Genomic DNA, 25,391 nt, shown 5'->3' on the forward strand with positions numbered 1-25,391 from the left:
GCAACAACAACAAAAAACAAAACCAAAGCCCAAACAGTAGCCAAAAGGGAGGGCTTGAGAAAGGAGGAGACTGGGGTGGAGGCGAGAAGAGAGAAGAGGAAAGGAGAAGAGAGGAGGAGAAGGGACTGGGAGGGTTGGGCAGGGCAGGGAAGGCAAGAGGGAAAGGGGAAGAGAGGAGAGGACAGAGGAGGAGAGGAGACAGAGAAGAGAGGGATTCAAGAGAAAAGGAAAAGAAAAAAAGAAAAAAGAGGTTCTAGAGAGATGACTCAGCAGTTAAGAGCACTGACTGCTCTTCTAGAGGTCCTGAGTTCAATTCCCAGCAACTATACGGTGGTTCATAACAACCTATAATGGGATTTGCTGCCCTCTTCTGGTGTGTCTGAAGACAGCAACAATGTACTCAAACTAATAAAAAAAATAAGTAAAAGGAAGAAGAAAGAAAGAAAACAGGACTTTAGACCTTAAAATAATTGCTAATGGTACCTGGACCCCAGAACCTCTCACTTTTCTTATGTATAAAGTGCAGCCAATCAGCCTTGCTTACTCTTGGTTGTTGAAAGTCAATGGTTACATCAGAGACAAGGACCCCTAAACAGCAACTCTGCCAGCAGCCAGGTTCTCAGTGTTCTTAGCTGTTGTTGTTGTTGTTGTTGTTGTTGTTGTTGTTTTAAGAAGGGAACTCACTGGTCTCTGTCCAGTATTGTCTCAGGAGTCCATTTGTCTTGCTCTTTTGCAGCTGATTCTCCCTTGTCTCCTCTGATTCTACCTGCTGCTGCTACCTCACTTCTGACCTAATAGTGGTGACTTAATAACTGAGAAAAGCCAACTCAGTTGGAAGCAAAAATAGCAATCAAATGAATCTACTTAGTTCCACGTTAACAAAAGCTTTAATCTAGAAGAAGACCTGAGCTTGTTAATACCCAATAACCATGAGGTATATTGCAAAATGCTTTCTATCACGTCATTAGCATGGACCTAACACTAAAGCTGTTAATGAAGCAGAAGTATTAACTGCACCTTTTTAAAAATGAGGAAATAAAGTTAACCGCCGCAAAAAAACCCAAACAAACAAACAACAACCAGAAAAAAAAAAAAAACTAAAACTGGGAACGCAATCCAGAGCTGTGTTCCTACCCCAGCACTTTGACGTGGAAGTCCTGCTAACCTGCCCTGAACAATCCTCACACAGGTATTCCTTCATACTAGACCTCTGGCGCCCAGCCTTGCTCACTTTATCTACAGAACCCAAAGCCGGATAAAGCCACACAGGTCAATTAGGAGGCCCGGAGTTACGTCAGTTCCTAGTGCTAATAATTGCGTACCTCATGGGAGAGTGAATGAAATATTCCATAAGAGTAAAAAAGTGTTTGGTGAAACTAAGGAACGAAGGAGGTGAAGATGGGAGACTTGAAGAAATATACAGAGCTCTTGGCTTTCAGAGTGGGGCGCAGTGCAAATGAGGAGAGGATGCTAAATGGAAGCATTGCTCAAGAAAATAATCGTTAATGTAATAATACTTACTGTAAGCAAAACGTATTGAAAATTAATGATGCAGAAGTCGTGAGTAAGAAGGATAGAGTATCGTTTTCAGTTATGCTTGGAACCAAGCAACAGTAAAATGAGACACAGACCACCAATGTAAATTTGGAAAAAACTCCAGGGAGTTTAAAACAACTTAAGCATAAATAACGTGGTAATATATTTCTAAACTATAATAACAAATCAAGGTGGAAGAACTAAGCCCATGGCTATTATCTGACTGTACTTTAACAGTTCATCTTAAATAACCTCCATGCTGGATCATAAGACAAAATTTAATTAGGCATCACATTCTACTGCATATCAAAATCAAAGTGATTCAGAAAGCTGAAGTTTAAAAATAGGTAATGATGTACCATTAAAAAAATTCAAAAGAACATAAAGATTGCAGAAGACACAGTTTATAGTGAAAACTATCTTAAGTAAAGCTTGAATATAAACAACACATTATCAATGTCCATAATGTAATTTAATAAAAGTAAAATAATCACTATGGAAACAGGAAAATGTAATTCTTCTTTTTCAGCCCAGAATGTATCAAGTAGCCAGAAAACTTACTAAAGAAATGGGCAAAGAGACAAAATACAAATACAATGGTTATGTGTCTATCATCTGTCAAACTTGGAACCCAGAAAGCAAAAACATCATTCCCAAATATCTGTGAATTAAAAAACCTAGGTGTTTGAATGTAAAGCATTCAGTAAATTATAGACAGTTGAAAAGTAAGAGATTGTATGATCATCCTCAGAAATCCAGCAAACCATGAAACATATAGAGTAATCTTAAATAAATATTTCTCTGTTAAAGGCACCAATCTGGAAAGTCTATACAGATCCAACAATGTGACATTCTGAAAAAGGCAAAACTAAAGACACAGAAAGAACTGAGCGTTCTCTAATGGTAGGTATATGCTTAAGATTCAGGAATACTACTGAACACTCTATACAATACAGAACAGTTTCCCAGAAAAAATAACTCACCTATCCAAGTTACTAATAATGTTAAGGTTGACGATTTCTGACATAAAGTGTCCACAACACATACCATAAATGAAAGTTAATGGATGGGCTAGAATCCAGTTATGACAAATATTTAATCAAAATACAAGCAAAAAAAAAAGAACAAAGAAACCAAAAGTAAAGGAAAATGATAGGAAACCAATAACAAACAGGTATCAAATTCCCAAAAATGTCCTTGGGGTTGGTCTGGTACTGCTGTGTTCAGAACGTTAAATTCTCAACCCCACGATCTGGTTGCCACTGCTGAGCAGTACACCAGCCTTTGTTGTGTAAGCCTTGCTCCCCAATTTAAAACTATTAGTCAAATAAAGGTGGCTACAGCCAATTACTGGTGAGACTAAAGTAGGCACGGTTTCTGTTACCAGACTGAGGGGGGGGGGGGTCACAGGTAAGGACCATGAAGGGAAAGAAAGAGAAGAGAAGGAGGGAAAAGGAGAAAGGAAGACAGAGAGAACAGGAAGTCTCCATTAGACATGATGGACTAGGAGTACATGTCCTAGTGAAATGCCCCCGAGGACTGAATGATGGAACAGAAATAACCCAGGTGAGACAAAAAACAAAAAAACAAACAAACAAGCAAACAAACAAAGAAAGAAACAAAAAAAACAGCAAATACTTGGGGAGCGCAGCTGGGGGAATTAACAGTCTATTGTAGGGAAAAATAAAATAGATTGGGGTAATTTGCCCAGAAAATGTGCTTAAGCTGATTTGAAAATTCTATAGTACTCTGCCTTCATCATAGTGGGTGTGGGCTGGTCATATTAATAATTAATAGTTATTTAAAACATTTAAACATAAAACATTTAAGTTATTCATAACATTTAAAAACACCACTTACAAAAAGTGGAATGAGTAGCTATTCTGGTTAAAAGGTAATTGTGATCAGACTAGATTAACTATGTGATGTATGGGATTGCTGTATGAAGCATGTGTAAATACAGAGAGTTAGTAAGTAGAGACTAAAGGATGGGAAAGGAAGGTCAATGGAAAAGTAGGTATAAAAATGATGGAAGTGCTAAAATAATACCAGACTTAAAACAGAACTTTAAAACATTGGGGACTGCTAAAGATAAACGAGGAACACTGAGAAGATGGAGAGGCATCTCAATATTGAAGAACGGTACTCCTCTTGTTGAAGATCTAGGTTCAGTTCCCATCACCTACATCAGATGGTTCACAACCTCTTGAAATGCTAGTTCCAAGGGCTCTGATGCCCTCTTCTGGCCTCCTGAGGCACCTACATGCCTGTGGTGCACATAAACTAATACTTAACCAATAACTGATGTTTAAAAGGATAACTTTGAACACTCATAGCAGAAAACCAGACAAATCCTATATTAATAACCTTGCTTTCTTCTTTAAGCAGATGTAGAAGAGGAAAAGTAAACCTGATAAACAGGTGAGAAAAACTGTAAAGAGAAGAAGAATTCCAGTAAATAGTAATCAAGCAGCAGGGAAGTATAGCTAAAAGGCGTGTCCATCTAAGACACATTTAATGGATAAGTAGAAACCTCAGAAGATACAGACCACCCTTTGTAGGAAGTGAAAGCATTACTAACATATTCTACTGACGTCAAAGGGGAAATGAAGACTACTGTTAATAACTTTATACCTTCAAGTCCAACTAAATGTGCTGAAGAGATTTCTTGAAAAACACAGTTCACTAAAATTAAAGTAAATCTAAGAGGTGTAATTATATAATATTCATGAAATAATTTTACGTAAGAAACTATTCCACCTAGTAATGTCAAGATTTCCTGTGTAAATACTATCAAATATTCAAGACAGAATTAAATTACTTGTAAACAAAATCTCCTAGAAAAATAAAGACTAGAATATTTCTTAACTTACTGTATGAGAACAGCACAATGCATACATTAACCTCTGACAACACAAAAATAATAAATGACAGACTAATTAAGCCTGTTCTGCGTTTTGATGAGCAGAATGAAATAAAAAAATAACATAGAAATATCCAGAGATGTATGAGGAAGGAAACACATGACAAAGGTGCATTTCACACCATCGGAGAAGGGTGGGCTACTGAACGAATCATGGAGAAAGATGTAGCTGTTTGAGTATTTCCCTACTCAAGCAAATTTCAGACAAAATAGCAATGCAGCCATGTTTAGAAGCTGAATTATGAACTCAAAACATGAAAATATACATTATAATTCTGTTCCAAATAGTTCCTTCCTCAGAAAGACAAATTTACAAACCCTGACAGAATGATAACTCTTGTGCTTAAGAATCAGGGGCCTTAAAAGAGCGTTATCAAGTTGTAAGTGTTGTCACACACTTGGACAAAATATGTACAATGTGCAGAGTAGAAAAGAGATGCTATGATCTGACACACAAACATTTCTGCAAACCAGAGCAGACAAATAATTTCTCTGGTCAGAAAGGTTATCTTACTGAAAAATTTTTCTCCCTCCACATTCTTGTAATGCAAATTAAACAAAAAATAATTTCTTTAATCTAGTTGACTGGCAAAGTAAAAAAGTTTCATTACATGCAATGCAGTAAAGGATATCCTGTAGCATCAACAGTTACACCTCATATGGCAAGCATTTGACTGTTTCTGTGAATCAAGATTCACAAGGATTTTTAACCTAACAAATCCCACTCCTGGAACTCTAAGTTACAGATGGATTTGCACACTTATGGAAATTATACAAAGTCCCACAGGCAAGAATATTCACAGGAGCATAGTTAGCAAAGACAAACATAAATATCCATCCTGAGAAGCCAGCTAAGTATGTTTAGACAGTAACACTCTGCAGTAGTAAAGGCTAAGACTGATCTTGCACTGTGTAGACTTTAAAGATGTATACACAGAGACTTTTTGGTATATTATATCTGTAGACAACTTCTTTAAAAGTGGGAAATAAGTTACTGGTGTCCATGTAAAGAATGTTAGGTATAGGATCTGGAGAAGAAATCAGTGGTCATAAAAATAAATATTTTGTAACATTTAAATATATCTTAAGTGTGCATTATCATTATTACTACTAAACCTCCAGTTCTAAAATTCAATAAACTAAATGAATTACTTTCTGTACCAATGAAAAGAGCAAATTAAGCAAACTCTTTGATAGTGTAAGCTTTGATAAAGAAAACCATATGCTTGTTTAAGGTGCTCTTAGTTCTCAGAGCACTGAATGTGCCAAACCTAATAGAAGGTACTTAATTCAAAACAAAAATGGTGCATACATTCTGTGAGCTCACAGTTCTATGAGAAGAGCTCACCTTCACCTGTCAGTTAAGATGGCCAGCCTATGGCTTATATCTACTATAGCTAAAAGAATTGGAAAATACATGTCTTTCCAAGATCAACACAGCAACTTACCAAGGTCAACACTCCTTTGTAGACCTCAGCTGGTCCCTTGTTAAAGGTCTAAGGCTATTGAGCTCCCAGGAGGAGTTTGAAAGAACTACAGAGCTACTGACTATAGTAAGGTCTGTCGATCTGGTTTTACAGAACAACATGAATCACCAACCATACTACATGCTGCTGGCCCTGCCTTACTCTTTGAACCTATGCTGTTTCTCCCTCTTGGAATACTATTTAACTATCTGTCTGTCTGGGTAACTCCTAACCAACAGCAAATACTAGCTCAAGTGCTTCTCCAAGGAAACCTTCTTTAATTGTTTGCCATGTACATTGAGAAAGAACGTTTTCTTTTTATTCTAATAGTCCTCCCTACCTAAATACATTTAGCTATTTATTTAGGTTCTTATTCTAGAGTACCAGTTTGCTTAAAGTCACATCTGCAGTGCTTATCATCAATTAGAAGCTAACTCAATACTTTAATGCACGTAATGGAAAGATTTCCCCTCCTCTCTACTTTCTTCCAGCCTATGTTACTCAGTTGGCCATGTTATTGATTTCCCTGCACATGTCTGCCTTGCTTCACAGCTTCTTCAGGTCCGAAGCATTATACTTACTTGTCCAGAGACATGCCTGGGAAAACAAACTTGCCCAGGCAGATGCGGCAGATGGCACTCAGGGGAACCTGCTGCATCTGTACACAGCTGAGCATGATGAAGTCATATTTACAGATCAAAAGGGTCTTGTCTGTGAGTAGCAGGATCTTCTCCTTCTCGTTGTTCCAGTGATCAATCCTGTAGGACCAAACACAAGGAAGAAGAATTATTGCATAGCCTTTCAAGTACAAATAACAGTGTTCAGTAAGACATCAAGAGTCACAGAGAAAAAGAGGCTAAGAAATACCTACTGCGACCTTTAGTCAGTCTGCCCCAGGTATAGCAGGTAAGGGAAGAATAAAAACAAAACAAAGCAAACAAGAGGGAAATGAATATCTTATGAGCAGAGTTCAAGATGGCTCCCTATTAGATAAACTCATCTGAGGAAAGCCAAGTCTGTATCATCTTGGCCTCCAATCAATTTGTGCTTCTCGTCCTCCCTGTTCTCCAGGAAACCATCACAGAGCAGTCCTCCTCCAATGATACTGGCAACTCAGGTTGTACCACAAAGTCCTGTCCATACCAACTAGCTTACACTGATCTCCAGGAACCATTATTAGTTGTGTGGAGATGAAACTGAGACTTACAAGCAGACTGCCATGACTAAGCCCATCTCACCATATCCATCTGGAGAATAGATAGCCAAGAAACTGAACAGCAGATGCTTGGGAAGTATAGCCTGATTTGATTTGCTCCTAAAGTGAGAGCTTTTCAGGGTGCATGTGGAACATTTTGACTGTGAATTAAGAATCCTGAAAGAAAACAGGAAGGAAATAAGAACAGTGTTTTCTAAGTAATGGAAAATAATTTCTGCATATTCTCCATATTCTCCAGCTCTTGCCTGGCCATCTAGTATATCCATCAGGATATAAGACATTATGACTTATGGGCCTGAAACAATGGCTTAGCAGTTAAGACTTCTGGTTACTCTTCCAAAGGACCTGGGCTTGATTCCCAGCATCCACATGGTGGCTCACAACCATCTGTGGTTACAGTTCTATGAAATACTTCACCTTCTTCTAGTCTCTGTGAGCACAAGGCACATACATGGTGCACAAACATACATGCTAGCCAAATATGAATATATATAAAAATAAGTTAATTTTAAAAAGCCTATCTGACTGATTAAAATTATTTTAGTGTGTGCTTTTTTATTAATAGACTGAAATGTTAATTTTGTAACCAATTTAAGTCTGAGTTTTGACCACACATAATCAATCTAGTGCTGGTTATGGTTACCATGCTCCCAACCATTACCTAGATAGTAACCATGGTGATGTTCATAAATGTGAACTGAATGACATGGCTCCCTTTACCTCGCTGCACAGCATCCCTTTAACTGAGGATCAAATCCAGGCTCCTGAGATGAATGACAGATCTCTATATAGCCTGGCCTTTGCTCAGAGTCATCTTATAGCACAGAGAAAACTCAATATCCTAGTCAGCCTTCAAATCTGTCGGTTTCTTAGGCAATTTTATGAGCCTAGCCCCTTATTATACTGTCTAGGAGGACCCTTTAGACCCCCACATATGTCTACATAATTTATTTCTTATTTTAAACTTATTATTGCACATTTACTGTATTCTGATTACATAATAATAATTACCTATAACTTCTTACAATTACATAAATATATTTGACAGTGAAAGTTTAAAATGCAATGTGAATCTCCACAGTTCTCATTCTGAATGGAAGCACATTGAATTAAATAGTCTTCGGGTCTGGCTAATTCTATTGTCTGAATATTTTTAATCTACCTGATTTACAAATATACAAAGTGTTTAGCACTGGTTACCATAAAGACACTGGTCATACAGAATAAATGCTGATTATAGAAGGTAACATAATTCAAGTAAGTATGTGCTACCCATCCTTTATATAAGAAAATGCATGAGAATGTATGTGTGTATGTATGTATGTATGTATGCATGTATGTGTGTATGAGCAAATAAATGAATGTAAACTTGACTTTGGATCCTTTGTGGGAAATGACTATGTGAACAGAAATGTGAATTTCTATCACTTAATAACCCTGTATGACTGGACTTTAAACTTCCTTTGGCCTAAGTAGCTTGTCTCTGAAATGAACACAAAACTTACCTCATTATTCTATTGGGAGGAATATGGGAAATGACTCCATTAGAGTTCTAAACTTAGCAGTGCTTAGGAGTGGTGTGGACATAGGACAATAAGGGGCTTTGGGTGACTGACTACATATGCCACCTTCTTTGTAGTATAAAGATGGGTAAAAGAAAGTAAAACATATATCCATGGGAGGAGGAATGGGAGAAGCATGAAAGAGAAAATTAGAGGTGAAAGAAAAAGGTAGGGGAAACTGAGGAGAAGTGGGCAGAGAAGCTGAGCGGCAACATGCCCATGACACAATGGCCATGGTGTGTTTACAAGTATTAGCTTTCCATGTGCCACAACCCTCTGAAGGAGGTTATATGCACAGTCATTCTGCTAGAAAACTAAGTCAAAGTTACACTATGATGGAAAGAAATAGCCTTGAACCCAAAAGGTCTATCTGAAGTCTTGGTTCTGTGGTTTTCACATACCCTCTACAAGCAACATTCAGTTCCTACTCTACTGAGAGATAATTCTTGGTAGCCAGCTTCATATGTTCTGTCTTAGGAACATGGAAAGCCTGAGATGTCTTATCAGCTCTCTACATAAACTTCTATTATATTCTGCTGCCTAATAAACCAGACTTGTTTTCACTCTGAGAAAAAAGAAAAGAAAAAAAAAGAAATAGAAAAAACCTTCAGCTTTTGGTTGAATGGTTTTACTGAAAATGTCAGTGCTCCATAATGAGATTTATTTTAAAAGGTAAAGGATTCTGGGCAAAAGAAGAATTCTTTTTAGGAACACAGTGTGCTCTGCTGTGACACAGACTCTGCATAATTTACATGTCGAGGTGTCTGAATTCAAGTAAACACTCAGGCCTATAAATAGCTCAGGCCACCATCTCCAGCTCCTAGGTAGTGGTGTTTATTTGGACTTGAGTCATATCTTCACTTCTTGAGGAACTCCTGTAAACACTGAACCACATAGTGCCGATACTAATACTCTTGAATTTCAGATGTCAATAATAACAAATACAGAGAAAGGAATAACAGCCACACAGAACTGATGTAGCTTGGGGAGATTACTAAGGCCTGGAACCTCAGTGTTCTCTTTTACTCTCCACAATAACGCTTTCAACTGCACACAATCTCTCTTGTTTTAAAGATGCGCAAACTGAAACAGGATACTGTTGTGTATACCATACACACCAGGTTCATATGTACAGGGCCCTGAAACGAATATTGAGACATCCAGTCAAGGCTTAGTTTTGGCTCTCTCCCTAGTGACTCTTTTAAACAAAGGACCCATAGTGTGCATGCAATTCAAACACCTCCCTGAGGAGATATGTCCTCACTGCTACCCCAAGATTTGCACTCTCTAGCAAACTTCCCCAAACACAGGTGATTCCCAGCCGTGTCCTCTTGCACCCGGGTCTTGCCCTGGTAGAGAACATGCAATCTATTTCTGCAGACTTCAGTCATTGGAGTTCTTTACATGTAACATTCCACCTTCCATGCCAGATTCTAACCATTTCACTGCAAACTGTCTCTAAACCACTCCTTCTCTCCACTGCCGCCATAACCTTCCTTGACAGGTAGACTGTTGTCTCTAGATTGAATGACCAAAGTCGCATTATGCTTGGCTCTAGTGGCTACCTGGGCCTGCTTATATGCATCTGCTCTTTTGCCAGCTTCTTCATCCGACTTCACTGAGGGCATTCCTGTCCTGTGTTTTGCTTTTGGTTCATTTCTAGGTTTGTCTTTTAGGTTTTTATTAATTGCTTGCTTGCTTGCTTGCTTGCTTGCTTGCTTGCTTGCTTGCTTGCTTTTAGAAAATCAGTCCATTTTTCACTCTGCTTAAAAAGCTTCAGTAATTTTCTGTGGCTCTCATGGCAAATGACAGAACAGGCTGGCCTTAAACTTTTGAGGACACTGCCTTTATTTCCAAAGTTCTGGGGTTCCAAGCATTGCCATCATGCCTGAAAAGTGATGTGGTATTTTAGCCATGTTCTGCAAGGTCAGGATCCATCAGCTTCATTCCAGGCCCAGTCTCTCTACTGCATTCTTCTTCTCTGATGCCATTGCTGTTTTTCTGTTTGTTCGGGTTTTAGTTGGTTTTACACTGTGCCCTCTTTAAGAGCTTTGTACATGTTGTTTTTTACAGGCTACTTTTTTGATTGACTTTGTCTAGGTAATGTCTACAGACTTGAGCTCCACCCTGCTTGCTACCACATAGCCTGGCCTCCGTGAACACTTCTAGTCTTTCTAATATGCACTGACAGAGTCCCACTATTTCCCTTATCCTGAATGGAATTTTATAGTTATTTTTATGATTATATAATTTATGTCTCACTCATCTTGTACAGTATGTTCATGCTGCTCATGCTGTCTGGGGATTCCGATCATGATTTCCAACAAATTGAAATATCCCTCCCCCCATAAAAATAGAACATTAAACATATCAGTACATTTTGGGAGAATGCTCGAGCCATAATAATGAGAATGAATAAGATGTGAAAGCAAAGTGCTGCAAGCATCAAAACCTTAACATTCATTACTATTCTGGAATGCTGCAGTTTCAAAATGAGTTTTCTTCTTGAGTGTGCTGTTACTTGCTGGAACTCAAATTATTTATTTATACATATTTATATGTATACATATATGTATATATGTAGTATAAGTGTGTATGTGTATATATAGAAGAATGCATGCGTGTATGGAATTATATATTTGTATATATACATATATATCACATACATACATACATACATACACACACACACACACACACACACACACACAGAGAGAGACAGACAGATAGAGACAGACAGAGACAGAGAGAAACAGAAAGACAGAGAGACAGGGCAGAAAAAGAGAGTCAGACAGACAGAATATTCATGTGTATCTGGCATGGGCACATACACATATATGCTCTTGCATGTGGAGGTCAGAGGTCAAAGTTAGGTGTCCCCAGTTGCTTCTCCAATTTATTTTTTGAGGCAGGGCCTCTCATTGAAACTGAGATCCCACAGATTGGCTAGAATGGCAGGCCATGAGAATTGTTCTGTCTCTCCCTCCCAGTGTGAGATTATAGATATTTACCACAATACCCAGTTTTTATGTGGGCTGTGGGGACATGGACTCAGCTCCTCAGGCATGTACAGAAAGTGCCTTAAATGACAGTTGGTTCCCTAGACACTAAAATCCTTACTTTTAAACTTAGAAAATATTTGCGTTTTTCTGATTGATAAGGCTGCTAAACAGTTTTTGTTTTGTAATTTATTTCTTGGCCACTGTCATTTCCTTTGCAGGTTTTCTCCTCAGAGCTATAGCCCATTGTTAAATTAGGAGGTTGGTTTTTTTTAAGCTCTTCATGTACCCTGGCTATTAACCTGTACTGCACGTGCAGCTGACAAAGATTCTTCCCACTCTGTGAACTTCTTTACTTAGTTGATTGTTTCCTTGGAAGTGCAAAAGCCTTTTTGCTTTAGGATTTCCCATTTTGGGGAGTGATTCCTGAAGAAAAGAGGTTTTAGTATGAGATTTCATCTGACATCAGCTTGAGTGCTTAAGATTATTGGGGAAAACCGATGAGAAACTTCAAGCTGGTGCAGCTACTGTGGAAATTGGTGTGAAGACTTTTCAAGAAGCTAAAAGTAGACTCATCATGTGATCCAGCTATGCCACTCCTGGCATACACCCAAAGGACTCAATATCCTATTCCACAGACATTTGCTTGGCCATGTTCATTGCAGCTGCATTCCCAATAGCTAGGAAATGGAAGCAGCCCAGATGCCCATCAACTAATGCACAAATAGTGAAAATGTGGTACACATATACATACAATAGAATTCTATTTAGCTATCAAGAAATTAAAATTTCAGGTAAGAAGACGTAATTCCAAATCATTATACTGAGTGAGATAACCCAGACCCAGGAAGACAAACACTGCATATTCTCTTATTTGTGAATCCTGGCTCTGGATCTTTGGGTCTGAGCACATAACCTGGACCAGCGATGGAAGCCAGGAAAGAAGAACAGTATCACTGTGGGTGAGGAACTCTAAGGAAAGGGATTAGAAGGACACAGGTGCTATGAATGGGGGAGTGGAAAAACTGGAGGAAGCCTTAACAGGAGAAGAAGGAGGGAGGGAGGCTAACACAGAGGCTGGAGGGGGGAGGGAGACTAACACAGAGGATGGAGACTGGGAGGCAGGGAGGGAGAGAGGGAGGAAGGAAGAGAGGGAGGAAGGGAGGCTAACACAGAATATAGAGAAGGGGGAGGGAGGGAGGCTAACACAGAGGATAGAGAAGGGGGAGGAAGGGAGGCTAACAGGATGCAGGGGAGGGAGGGAGACTAACAGAGAGGATGGAGAGGAGGGAGGGAGGGAGAGAGGAAGGAAGAGAGGGAGGAAGGCTAACAAAGGATGCAGAGGAGAGAGGGAGGCTAACACAGAGGATGGAGAAGGGGGGAGGTAGGCTAACACAGAGGATGGAGAGGGAGTGAGGGAGGCTAACAGAGAGGATGGAGAGGAGGGAGGGACTCTAACAAGTCTAACACAGAGGGAGGAGTTGATGGGTGACATTGAGGATCAGGGTGACTGTTTCACAATAATGTCTTCCGGACAGGACTGATATGCTGCTCCCATAAACTCTCAACAATGCACTAGCATACATAAGACCTGCATGGACCTCACCAGGCGAGAAAGCAGTATGGGATGAAGAGCCACAGAATGTATGCTGAAGGAGGGAGGCAATCCTAACCCTAAGTAGTCAGCTTTAAACACCAACACATAAGAAGCTTCCATCATCCCTGCCCCCTCTGCTCACACACATCTGAACAGATCATTAATTTGAGAGGGAAGGATCGAAGGAACATGTAAGGAGTTGTAAGGGGGCTGGAAATGATATAAATATGATGTGGTTATTTATAAAATCCTCAAATAATTTTCAAATAAAATAAAAATTAAGAAAATTAAATTAAGGGACTGGAGAGGTGGCTCAATGGTTAGGAGCACTGGATACTCTTCCAAGGGACCAGGGTTCAATTCCCAGTAACCATATAGCAGCTCATATCTGTCTTTAACTCCAGTTCCAGGGGATATGACACCCTCACATAGATATACATGCAGGCAAAATGCCAATAAATATAAATTAATAATAAATAAAGCACTTAAAAAGTTGAATTCAGAGATACAAAATAAAACTATCCTCCGAGTTCCCAGTTTATTTGCTACCTGTTGCATGAACCCTTACCCTCCAAGTGGATGCTATTTCTTCAAAAAATACCAACACTGTCTTCAGTACCTCTTCGATGACCCTAGTCATAATTTTCTCTGTATAACAGTTTATTTATATGCTGGTCCAACCAATTGTTCACCAATTGAGTGGTCTTTCCTCTAGTGCAGAATCTATACTACATTTATTCCTGTACCCAGTAAGGTCTCTGCAAACAGTAAAAAAAGAACAGAAACACATAATCTATCTTTCTCTGTGACATACAACCATCCTGACATCAATTCCTGTTTGCCCCTGTTCCTCAGCACCAGTACCCCCCTTGATCTCTGGCAAGTTGAAAGGAGCCTCTGTGACCAGGTTAAGAGAGCATCTGAGAACTCCAGCTCCAGCTTCCCGAGATGATGAGATTTACCAGCAGAGGGCAACAGCGAACTAGCAATGACAGGCCATACTAATCCTGCAGGTTACCGGCCAGTCATCCAGAGACTGAGGTCATCTGATCCTGCAGTCCAGACCTGTGCCCAGTGATAATTCAGTTTTTGAATTGTTCTTTTTGTGACTAGGAAATCAATGTGCGGTTTGTAAATGATCTTCTAAAGAAGATTTTCTTCTAACTTCTAATTCTCTCTCTCTCTCTCTCTCTCTCTCTCTCTCTCTCTCTCTCTCTGTGTGTGTGTGTGTGTGTGTGTGTGTGTGTGTGTGTGTGTGTGCAGAGAAAAAGAGGGGACATACCTATAACTCAGTACAGGCATTTTCCCTGAAGCTTAATAAAGTTATTATCTGTGATCTACAAGTCAAATCAAGTATGCTACTCAAGCCATTGAAGAGAAGAGGAAGACACCATCCTGGCTAGCCCAGAGTCAGCAACCTAGGGGACAAACACTGAATCATTCATCCCTCATGTGTTCCTTGAGCCTGAAGAGCATCCAATTGGGGTTTGCTGTTCAAACACAAGCAGATGAAAACTACATGGCACTGGAGCAAAGCATCTGCACCACGAGTTAAGTGGAGTCTTGCGAAATGTTTAGCTAAATCACCCACATACATTTCTTTCAGTCATTTGGTTAGTTTTTCCCTAAGCCACTCCAGTTTGTTTAAAATGGGAGACCCTCAAAAGAAACATGGTTTCTAATAAAAATCCAATACCACAAACCTTCCCTATTCCCAGATTTCCAAACCTGGCAGCTTGTGATTCCCTTGTGTTTCCCCACTACCCTGTGCCATCAGTCACACACTGGGCTCTGTGCTCCTGAGAAGGTCTTCCTGCCCTGACACACACAGCTCTGTGTTATGAGAAGGAACACATATAAAGAAGAATAGCATGGTGCCCAGTGGTATGACATGACTGGACAATGGTCACTTGGAGCCACAGGGGTAAACTATGGTCTTAAGATTCCTTACCCACTGCCCACAGAGCTGAGGAAAAAGAGTGTCTGGCACCTCTTCCATGCCCTGGCAGAAGGTTCTCTTAAAGCATGCCATTTTCTACAGTCTGGTAAAGGTCTTAATGCTGGGAAAGCACAAGCTGAAAATCTGGATGACATTTTCTAAGGTGAAAAAGAGAAAAACTAAGGAGAATTTATTTCTTGAGTGTGTGTGTGTGTGTGTGTTTTTAACATGCAGCTAACATTGGGCAGGTGGAGTATGCCCCAAAAGAAACATAGGAAGGGAATGGGACATAGCTCAGTTGATAAAGTGTTCCCTTTGCAAGCACAAGGACCAAAGTTCAAGTCCCAAAACCCATATCCACATACAAATGCTTTGTGTGGTGAAATGTTCTTGTAATCCCAGTGCTGATCTGTGGGGCTCTGATAGTCCACTGGACAGACAGCATATCCCACAGTCACAGTTCTAAGCCAGAGAGAGTTCCTATCTCAAAAAACCAATGAAGATGGACGGCACTGAGAGACAAGTCTAACTTCCACAGTCCACATACATACACCCCCATGTTACATGCATGCAGCAGCATGTACACACACACACACACACACAGGAAACACCTAGAAACATAATCAAATACCATGTTAGATGCTATGACAATCTTCACCAGGCAATGCTCACAAATAAAGATAAGTAAACTGAGTCACAATAAACTGTTTGGTGTTGTTTGTTCAAATCAACCCCTATGCCAAAGCCTTAGTCTACACAGTAATGGCATTGAGAGGTGGAACCTTGAGAGGTGACTAGCTTTAGATGAGGTCTTAAGAGGAAAGCTTCTTCAGTAGAATATACATCCTCATGAAGAAAAGATATTGGCTTCCTTTTTCAGCTCAAACACACAACTAAAAGCAACTTCCATGACCAGAGAAAAGGCCCTTAATGAGAAGCAAGTCAACTCAATCAGCTAGCATGATCTTAGTCTTTGAGCCTCTGGAGTTAAGGGGGAAAATAGTCTGCTATATCACACATCCAATGTATAGTGTTCTGTTACTAGCAAGACAGGAAACTAACTTATAAGTAACATAACCAGCATTCATCCAAGTTGTGTGCAATGTATTCTTGAGCCTGCCACATTCCCATACCACCATCCACGGGTAAAGACTTTAAATCTCTCCCTTTAGTCAGTAATGGTTACTGAGTGCCTGTGGAGGTCTATATATAGATGCTCCTCTGTATTGGACTAAGAAGGCCTCTAACATGTACCCTGCTCTCTATAAAGTGTATAATCTACTGAGAGAAAAATACAAGGGAACTAAGTGTTATGTAGAGTTATAAATGAGATGCAGATTTATACAAGGGGCAACTGACATCCGGTAAACAGTTGCCATTTACTTGATGTTCCTTGTTAAAAAAATTTTATCTGTGTACATCATTTGGACTGCATCTTTTAGACTGTACAGAGCTCTATAAAGATCACAATGCCATCACCATCACAGATGAAGAACCACAGCATAAAGAGCTGAAGTCTTTATGCTTAGAGTCACACGGTGAGTTTGGACTCAGTCTATCTCAGCAAGCAGTGCTTTAAGAAATTATTTGTTTGTTTGTTTGTTTGTTTGTTTGTTCATTGTGTGTAGAATGAGTACAGACATAGCTCGACATGGATGTCATTGACAAGTTATAGACTTCATTTTTATCTTCCTCCTTGTGGGGTCAAAGGATCAAATTTACCTTGAAAGCCTTAGTGAGGCTTAACTTTACCTGCTGAGCCATCTCTCCCACCCCAGCCAATGCTCCTAATTAACTACTCTGCTGAGGAAAGAAACCTAAAGCCACCTAGAAAGATAAGTCTTTTTAGGTGAATTGCGTTTGAGGGATGTCTTGAAAGATGATCCAGAGACATAGCTAGGTACACATTTATTAAATTTATAGAGAACAAAGAGTATGCCCCCCCCCATAAGGAGCTTGTAACAGGATGACCGGCAGGTTATGTGTGTTTGCATATGAGATTATGAAAATCATGGAGGTGGAATCACTCAGAGAAGTTGGCTGGAATTCACGAAAGTCTGATTCAAGAGCATGGAGACGGGGCCTAGGCATCCACCACATTTAAAAAGGGAGCTATATGCAGGCGGAAGATTTGTGGTGTGAACCTAACATTTCCAGAGCCTATCAAGGAACTGCAGTCATATTTAAAAATGCTCAGCCTTCCTGGTAGCTGTTCTTTGAACTGAGTTCTGGGGGGTGTTTAGGTGGCATGGAAATATGTGCATTTACATAACATTTTATGTTGGATTGTATCTGAGAATTTCCAAGCATTTCTTGTCCAACCCAGAGAATTAGTCCCTAGTAGTCCTAAGCCAGGAAAACCAAGATGAAAGAATGCTACTGCTTCATATCACAGAGCCAGCCCAGTCAGGGGCAGAGAAACCAGCTTATAAATATCCATTTCTTTTCTCATGTCCCTTCACTGAAGACAATCTATATGTATGCAGAAACTTTAGCAAGATTCTCAGGAGCTTGGGCTATAGCAACAAATCAATCTTTATCTTCGGCTCTTCTTCAAATGCTAGGTGCCTGAGAAGGAGCCATCTCTCTATCACACAGGCCAGGAGTGGGAGACGCAGCTCTGCCATGTGCTAGCCATTGAGATCATACCAAAATTACTATTGCTTTCTGAGACTCAACCTCCATGTCTCCAAATGAAGACAACGCTGCCATATTACTTAAGAGCTGTATAGGGGGGTTGTGAGAATAAGGAATGCACAATACACAGAACATAACAAAACACAAAGCATACACGAATTCCTTAATTATAATTGGCTAGTAATACAATCACAATGTAGGAGACAATTTCCAAATCCCCTGAAAATTGTTAAAATGTGTATTGAATTAACAAGCCAATTAGTGAATGATTAAGTCAAATTCACTTCAAGAGAATATGTCAAGCCTATCATTCTTTTCCAGATATACAAAATGACTAGTTTCAACTTTCTAAAAATGATACGACAATATTTATCAATTCTATACATATAAGGCAAACATTTGTATGTTTGTCCATTTGTCTAGCTTGGTTGTTTTTTTTCCATTATATCAGATACCTCATTTGAGTTCTAACCCAAATATAAGCCATATGTGAAATCCTCGTTAGAGGTGACCAATGTGGGCTGCTCTGAAAGGTAGTGCCGCAGCTGGAACACAATAAGAGAGTCAATGGAAGCAATGGTGTTCCATTCATTTAGACGGCCAGGGCAGACCAGCCAACAGCAGATCCTATATGAGCACAACTCAGAAGTCACAAGGCAGCAAGCAGTGCAGGATTATGGCTCAAAAGAGAATTTGAATTTTACCAATTTGCAATTAAACTTCCTACATGAAATAAGAATCTATTTAAAGAAGCAGTACCAGTAAACTAGGTCAGAAATAATTCTTACCCTTATCCATCACTAAATGCAAATGCATTCAGTTATGGGCTTTAGAATGGCGGTGATGAACCAAATGAAGACTTGTGTTTCCTGCACTCACATTCAAGCAAGCGACATGGATGGATAAGGGTGCAGAGTTCTGGCAAAAAGGATTGATGAGGGGCTAGAGCCATGGCTCAGCAGTATGGTGGACTGGCTGTGCTTTTACAGGACCTGACTTCCCTTCCCAGAATTCATGTGATGGCTCACAACTCAAGTTCCAGGGGCCATGACAAACAGGTCTCCATGGGCACCGGGCTTACATGCACAACATATACAGACATGAAGGCAAAACACTCATATACATAAAATAAAAACAAATTTTAAAGCAGAGTCTGGAGGATATCTGTGGGAAAAAATCAATGGAGAGAGTCTCCATAGTCTTGAGATGTATTTCAGAAAGAGCCATACATGACACAGGGAACAAGGAGGGCATTTAAGCAAGGAGCAGATCACAATCACATACAGAAGTAATCACACGTTCTTTGAAACTTAGTGCTCTTCACATTACATGCCTATATTATCCTACTTTACAGATGCAGGAGCCATGTTTCAATATCCTGACATGGACCTAGCAAGAAGTGACCAAGACAACAGCATGTTCAGCACTTCAGTTATCCCAGTCAGTATAAAGTCCATTGAGTTATTTTTCCTCTCATGTTTCTTAGAGTGTGAGACTATTTTTCTTTTCCCACAATGCTACCACCAAAGAAGACAGCATTTTAATAGCTACACAAAAGAAAGGGATTGGTAACACCCTTCTCTTTACTTTCCCCCACAAAATTAATGAATAGATGTTAAATCACTCAAGTCATCTACAGCACACCAGGAGCTTGAGAGAGGTCCAACCCCTGGAGCATCCTCTCCTCCCCTAAATTCTCTTTAAGGAATTCATTTGAGCAGAAGCCAAGAATTCAACCCCATGGTGGGGAGCTAGAAGGAGGATAGACCAGAAGCACAGAACAGAACAACTGCACACATCTTTTATCTTCCACTGTTTTCTATTTGTTAAGAGGCAAAAAAAAAAAAAAAAAAAAGGTCTGCTTGTTGTAGTCTATTAATAATGGCTCACTGGGTACAGAAAGCACAGTCCAAACCAGTCAAACCCAGAAGGAGGGTAGATTCTATAAAAATACATGAGGAATCCCACTGAAATCTAAGAACAGGGACCAAGCACAGATAGGTTCCATGAGATCTGGAAATCTACCAGAAGCAAGAGGACAGATATACTCTTTTAGAGGTCGTCTCTATCAAAACATCTGTTCGTCTTTTACCCCTGTCTGTTTCTTTTTGACTGGAATAGTCCCAGTGTTTGTAGTCACTTTTTATTTTTCTGTAGTCTTGCCTTGCCTCAAAATCATCAGGTGCTCCTATGCAGATCCTAATCTTTTCCCTTCAAATCCTCAAAAGAGAATTCTGTTTTACAGATTAGCTCACAAAGGTAAATTGTCCCTTTGGTTCTTAGGCAGGAATTAGCTCCTGAGTCTAAACAGATGTAGCTGAAGGCTGAAGTTCCACGATGAAAAACATGAAACTTGAAGGATCAAATTGGAGAGACCCTAGACATTTTTCTGCTTCATTGTGAATCAAAGGTAAAACATCAACTCTAGTAATTCTAAACATCTAGTTCACAGGGTGTGGTGGTATATGCCTTTAACCTCAGTCCTCAGGAGGCAGAGGCAGACAACTCTGTGAGTTCTAGGCCAGCCTGGTCTAAAAAGAGAGTTCCGGGATGGTCAGGACTACACAGAGAAACCCTGCCTCAAAAAACAAATAAACAAACAATAACTCCACATTCAAATAGGAAGTAGGAAGTTCCTTCCCTTTTTAGCAACATTAGAGATATAGTTGATGTTTCTACTTGCCTTTATATTTTTTACATTTTGGTGTCTGGTTTACTGTCAATTATTTTGTCATTGCTATCTCCTTTCTCCTGCAATCTGCATAGGGGGAGGGTCACAAGCCCAAGATAAAGCTGGGTTTCCCAATAGAAAAGAAGAGCGGGAACATGGAAAACAAATCAAAAAGACATTATCTAACCCAACAGGCATGGCCATAACAGGATGAAAAGGTGATAAATTTGAGAAAGCAAGGCAGTGACTTCTGCAAAAGCATGTACCTTCTCAGTAACTGAACCCAAGGTACTGACATGGCTAAAGTGCCAGAAAAGCACTTTAGAAGTCCAATTTTTTAAATTGTCAGTAGCATTCAGGGTATTCAAATAGATAAATATAGTAAGGAAGTCAATTTAGAACATGGGGAAAAGAATGTGCAATACGAATAAGAAAGTCTGTGAAGAGGAACAGGACTCTTCATTTCTGGATTATATGCATGCTGTCTACTTATGTATTTATTTATTTTTGTTCTTTGAAAATTTATACATATATACAATAAAACAGGATCATAACTACTCTCCTTTTCACTACTTCAGCTTTCTCTGGATCTCATACACACGCTACTTTTTCAACTTCATATCTTTGTATTTCTTTTTTTAAACCATTTACTGCTGCCCATGTTAGTATAAGTATGAGGCCATCTATCAAAGCACAGACTACCTACTTGTGGTCACATCGGTCACATCCCTAAAGAATGACTCTCCTTCTATCAGTTACCATCTGCCAATAGGTCTTCAGTCACGAGTGGGGCTTTATGAGTTCTTCCATAATGTGTGCTGTAATTGGGGCTGGTTTGATCTTGTACATATCTTGTGGATGTCACTACAGATATGATTTCATGTGTGCAATGGCCATGTCATGTGAAGAAGACAGCATTTCAGAGCTCTTCCTAATCCTCTGGTACTTACACTCTTTTTGTCCCTCTTTCTATGATGGCCTCTAAGTCGAGTGTGTATATGTATGTGTGTGTGTGTGTGTGTGTGTGTGTGTGTGTGTATGTGTGTGTATGGGTGTAAGTGTGTATATGGTGGGAGAGAAGTAGTTGGCATAGATGTTACATACACAGTTAAGCACACACAGTAACTTATTCTCAGCACAACTGAAGAGGCAGAATTCCGAAGCCTAGTCAGTAAGTTCTAGGCTAGTAAAGAGATACTGTCCCAAAGGCACGCACGTACATGCACATATGCACATGTGCACTGAAAGCAACTGAAATTGGTTTTTTGGTTTTAATTTGGAAATGTTGAAAATAAGAAGCAGAGTTACTTAAATATAAAGAGAATAGAGAAAACAAGCCTCAAGACTAGACAAAATAGGAGAAAGAATATTAGTAACTGAAGACAACACTAAGCAAGCATTACATTTAGGCAGCAACAACAAACAAAAATAGCTGGGCAGTGGCACATATCTTTAATCCCAGCACTTGGGAAGCAGACGCGGGTGGAGCTCCATGAGTTCCAAGTCAGCCTGGTCTACAGAATGAGTTCTAAAACAGCCCTGTCTTGAAAATATTAAATCAAATGAAACAAAGCAAAAAATAATGAATAATTGAGCATGGTAACTGTCACCACTCTAGAAGTGGTAGGACCTGAAAGAACGAAGCTGAAAAATGAGGCAGACCAACCCCTAATACAGCAGTCACCGTTATTCAGAGCCTTAACTTATATTCTGAGGGTTGAGAATGGTCGCATAAGTAAAGTTCTCATGAGTTCAAGGTGTATATAATCACAATGACAAGCTACATGTCCTCCCATAAAGGCATATAAAGGGTAAACATTTAATTGAATAGCAGTAGCAAGCAATAATGAGCACTCTGAAGCAATGTCTCCCCGAGTCAGTACCTCTGGTAGAAGCAGGAAAACATTAAAAATTCCTAGAATTAACTAAAAAAGAAAACAAAATTTGCCAGAATCTGATCATATGGGCAAGGTAATCCTAAAAGAGAACTCTCTGTGTGTTTACATTTAAAAAGTCAGAAAATGTTTTAATGACATGCTTCCAGGTCTTCAATAACAAAATCAAGAAGACAAATTCCAAACCTCTTGGTGGACAAGAATGCATAAAAGAGATTGCAGTGGAAGTTAATGAAATGGAGATTAAAGGAACAGTTCAAAGAATCAAGAAAACACAGCTTATTCAAAAAGATAAAAGATTGATATCTGGGGGTAGTAGCCCACCACACCTTTGATCCCAGCACTCTGGAAGTAGAGTCGGGCAGATCATCAAGTTCAAAACCACCCTGGTCTATATAGCAGACTCAGGTCTGCCATGAACACATAGTTAGACAGTCTCAAAAACCAAACAAGCAAAAAGTATCCACAAATAGTTACTGAAACTAACCAACTGAAAGGAAGAAGATCCAAATTAATGAAACTAAAATGAAGATGGCTCCATTAAAACAGACTCCATTGAAATTTGATGATAATGGTTTTAGTAGTCAGGATTCTGTATAAAAACAAAATTTATGGAATGAATGCAGAGGGGGGAGGAGAGAGAGAGAGAGAGAGAGAGAGAGAGAGAGAGAGAGAGAGAGAGAGAGAGAGAGAGAGATTGATTTATTTGAATGACTTATAGGCTGTGATTCAGTTAGTCCAACAATGGCTCTTGGCCAAAGAAAGGTCTAAGCATCCAGGATACAAGCCTGGAAGTCTCAGCCCATCTGCAGTATGTGCTGGAATCGTGAAGAATTAAGCTCTAATACCAGTGAAGGGAGTGGACTTGCAATCAAGAAGGAGAACAAGCAGGCAAAGAGCAAAGGCTTCTTTCCTCCATGTTTACGTAGAGGCCAGAAGGTGTGACCCAGATTAAGGATGGGTCTTCCCACTACAAATGATTTAATTTTAAAGAATCCCTCACAGATATACTCAGACACTTGGGTTTTAGTTAATCTATATGTAGTCAAGTTGACAACCAAGAATAGCCATCTATATTTTGAAAAATTTATATTCCAACAAATTGGAAAAGCAGGGAGAAACCGATAAATTGCTGGGCACATATGATATAGCTACATTAAACATAGTGGATATAAGCAACTTGAAGAACTCTGTATCCACCAAAGAGACTAAATCAGTAATAAAAACAGAAATAAAGAGGCTCCAGGACAGGAAATCCCAAAGCCAGGTGAATTCAGTACTGAATTCTATTAGATCTTTAATAATGCCAGTGTTCCTCAAATTATTCCATGAAATAGAAAGAGATGGAAAACTAGCAGGCTCATTCTATGAAGCCAAAACTTCTTATAACAAAACTAGATAAGAACAAAAATAATCCTATAGCCCAATTTCCCTGGTGTACGTAGATACAAAACTTATCAATAAAAAGGATTCCAGGACAAATTAAACATGTTGAGAAGACTATACAGTATAACCAAGTTAGTTTTGTCCCAAAGTAAGAATGGTTGAACATACATAAGGCAATCAGTGTAATACACAGACTTGGAGGGAGAAATCACATGATCATCTCAATAAATGTATAGAAGACCTGTGACAAAGCTTGACATCGCCTTACTGATTTCCATTGGCACTTTGTAGTTTTCAGCTTGAAAGTCCAGTGGTAATTGCTGCACTTCTTGTTTGTATGACTATCGTAGAATACTGGCTTAATTTTCACTTCTCTACTTCTGGCTGTGGGCATCCTCAGCACCGATTTACACATGGTGACCTTGTATCTTGAAACTTGGCTAAATCTTAATTAGTTCTCAGAGTTTTCTTTGTAGTTCTTGAACTTATCTACATAGACAGTCATATCATATGCAGAGAAGGATTTCTAGGTAAGGTTCAAGGTGGTATGGCCGTAGACAAATAAGACTTTTTAATCCACACCATCTGTACCTTTGGTCCCTTTACTTGCCTTGCTTGGATAGCTTAATCTTCTAGTTCTTTGCAAAATGGCAGTAGAGAAAATAGATGCCTCTCTTCTCTGTTTCCCAGTCTCAGGCAGGAAGCCTCAGTCTTTTCTCAGTAGCATGACAATACTTCTAGGACTTAAGCACATATCCTCCATCTCACAGAGGAAACCCCTGCACCAACATTCTGAGAGTCCTGTTGGTTTTCAGGAATGACTGCTTAGCTTCCTTCAAATGCTTGTTACGGAACAGTTGTAATGGTCATGTAGTCTTTCTTCTTTAGATGGTTCACAGGTTCCAGTACACAGTCAAAAATTTTTTCAACATCGACCCTTCCCTACATCCCTGGACAAAACCCATTTAGTCATGTTATATGACTGTCCTTATACATTGTTATTATTTCAGGAATTTTTCCATTGATATTTGATGAAGAATGTTATTTATTTTTGCTTATTCTTATTTTTATCATCTTTGTTCCATTTGGGGACATTGTGTTTGCCTCATAGAACACTTGGAAGGTATTTCCTTGTCATAGTTTCTGGGAAGGTAACTTTATTTTTACGTTTTAGTGTGAACAATTCATACAATTCTCTGGTGAAGACATCTGGATCTAGATATTTCTTATAGAGTAGGTTTCTAAAAAAAAACTAAATTTCTTAATTATTACAGGATTACCCAAAGTTCCTATTTTTGTGTTCATTGAGCATTTGTGGTGTGTGTGTGTGTGTGTGTGTGCATTTAAAGCTAGAAATATAAGTTTTTACACTTATGTGATAGAGCCGTGAGCTGTGATTCCTTCCCATTTCCCTTGATGTTTGCAAGCCTTGTAATGGCACTCCACCATGCCCCGCCCCACCCCACCCTCTCACCTGTCCACCCCTCTACTGTCCCTTGCTTCACTGATGGAGTTGGTGGTAACTCGGCACAGTATCTTTTTTATTTGTCTTTTTAGTAGAAGT

At 39.4% G+C, this 25,391-nt stretch overlaps 1 protein-coding gene across 1 annotated transcript in view; it reads right to left on the reverse strand.

The window, feature by feature from the left end:
• Tprg1 (tumor protein p63 regulated 1) overlaps positions 1–25,391 on the reverse strand; it is a 101,099-nt gene that overhangs the window by 56,366 nt on the left and 19,342 nt on the right. Inside the window, exon 3 of the mRNA XM_028783874.1 lies at positions 6,507–6,683. Within this exon, the coding sequence (XP_028639707.1) occupies positions 6,507–6,683 (177 nt within the window). The remainder of the gene's footprint in view (positions 1–6,506; positions 6,684–25,391) is intronic.

The sequence above is a fragment of the Grammomys surdaster genome, unplaced genomic scaffold (assembly GCF_004785775.1).
Source record: "Grammomys surdaster isolate TR1022 unplaced genomic scaffold, NIH_TR_1.0 1166, whole genome shotgun sequence".
Lineage (NCBI taxonomy): Eukaryota > Metazoa > Chordata > Mammalia > Rodentia > Muridae > Grammomys > Grammomys surdaster.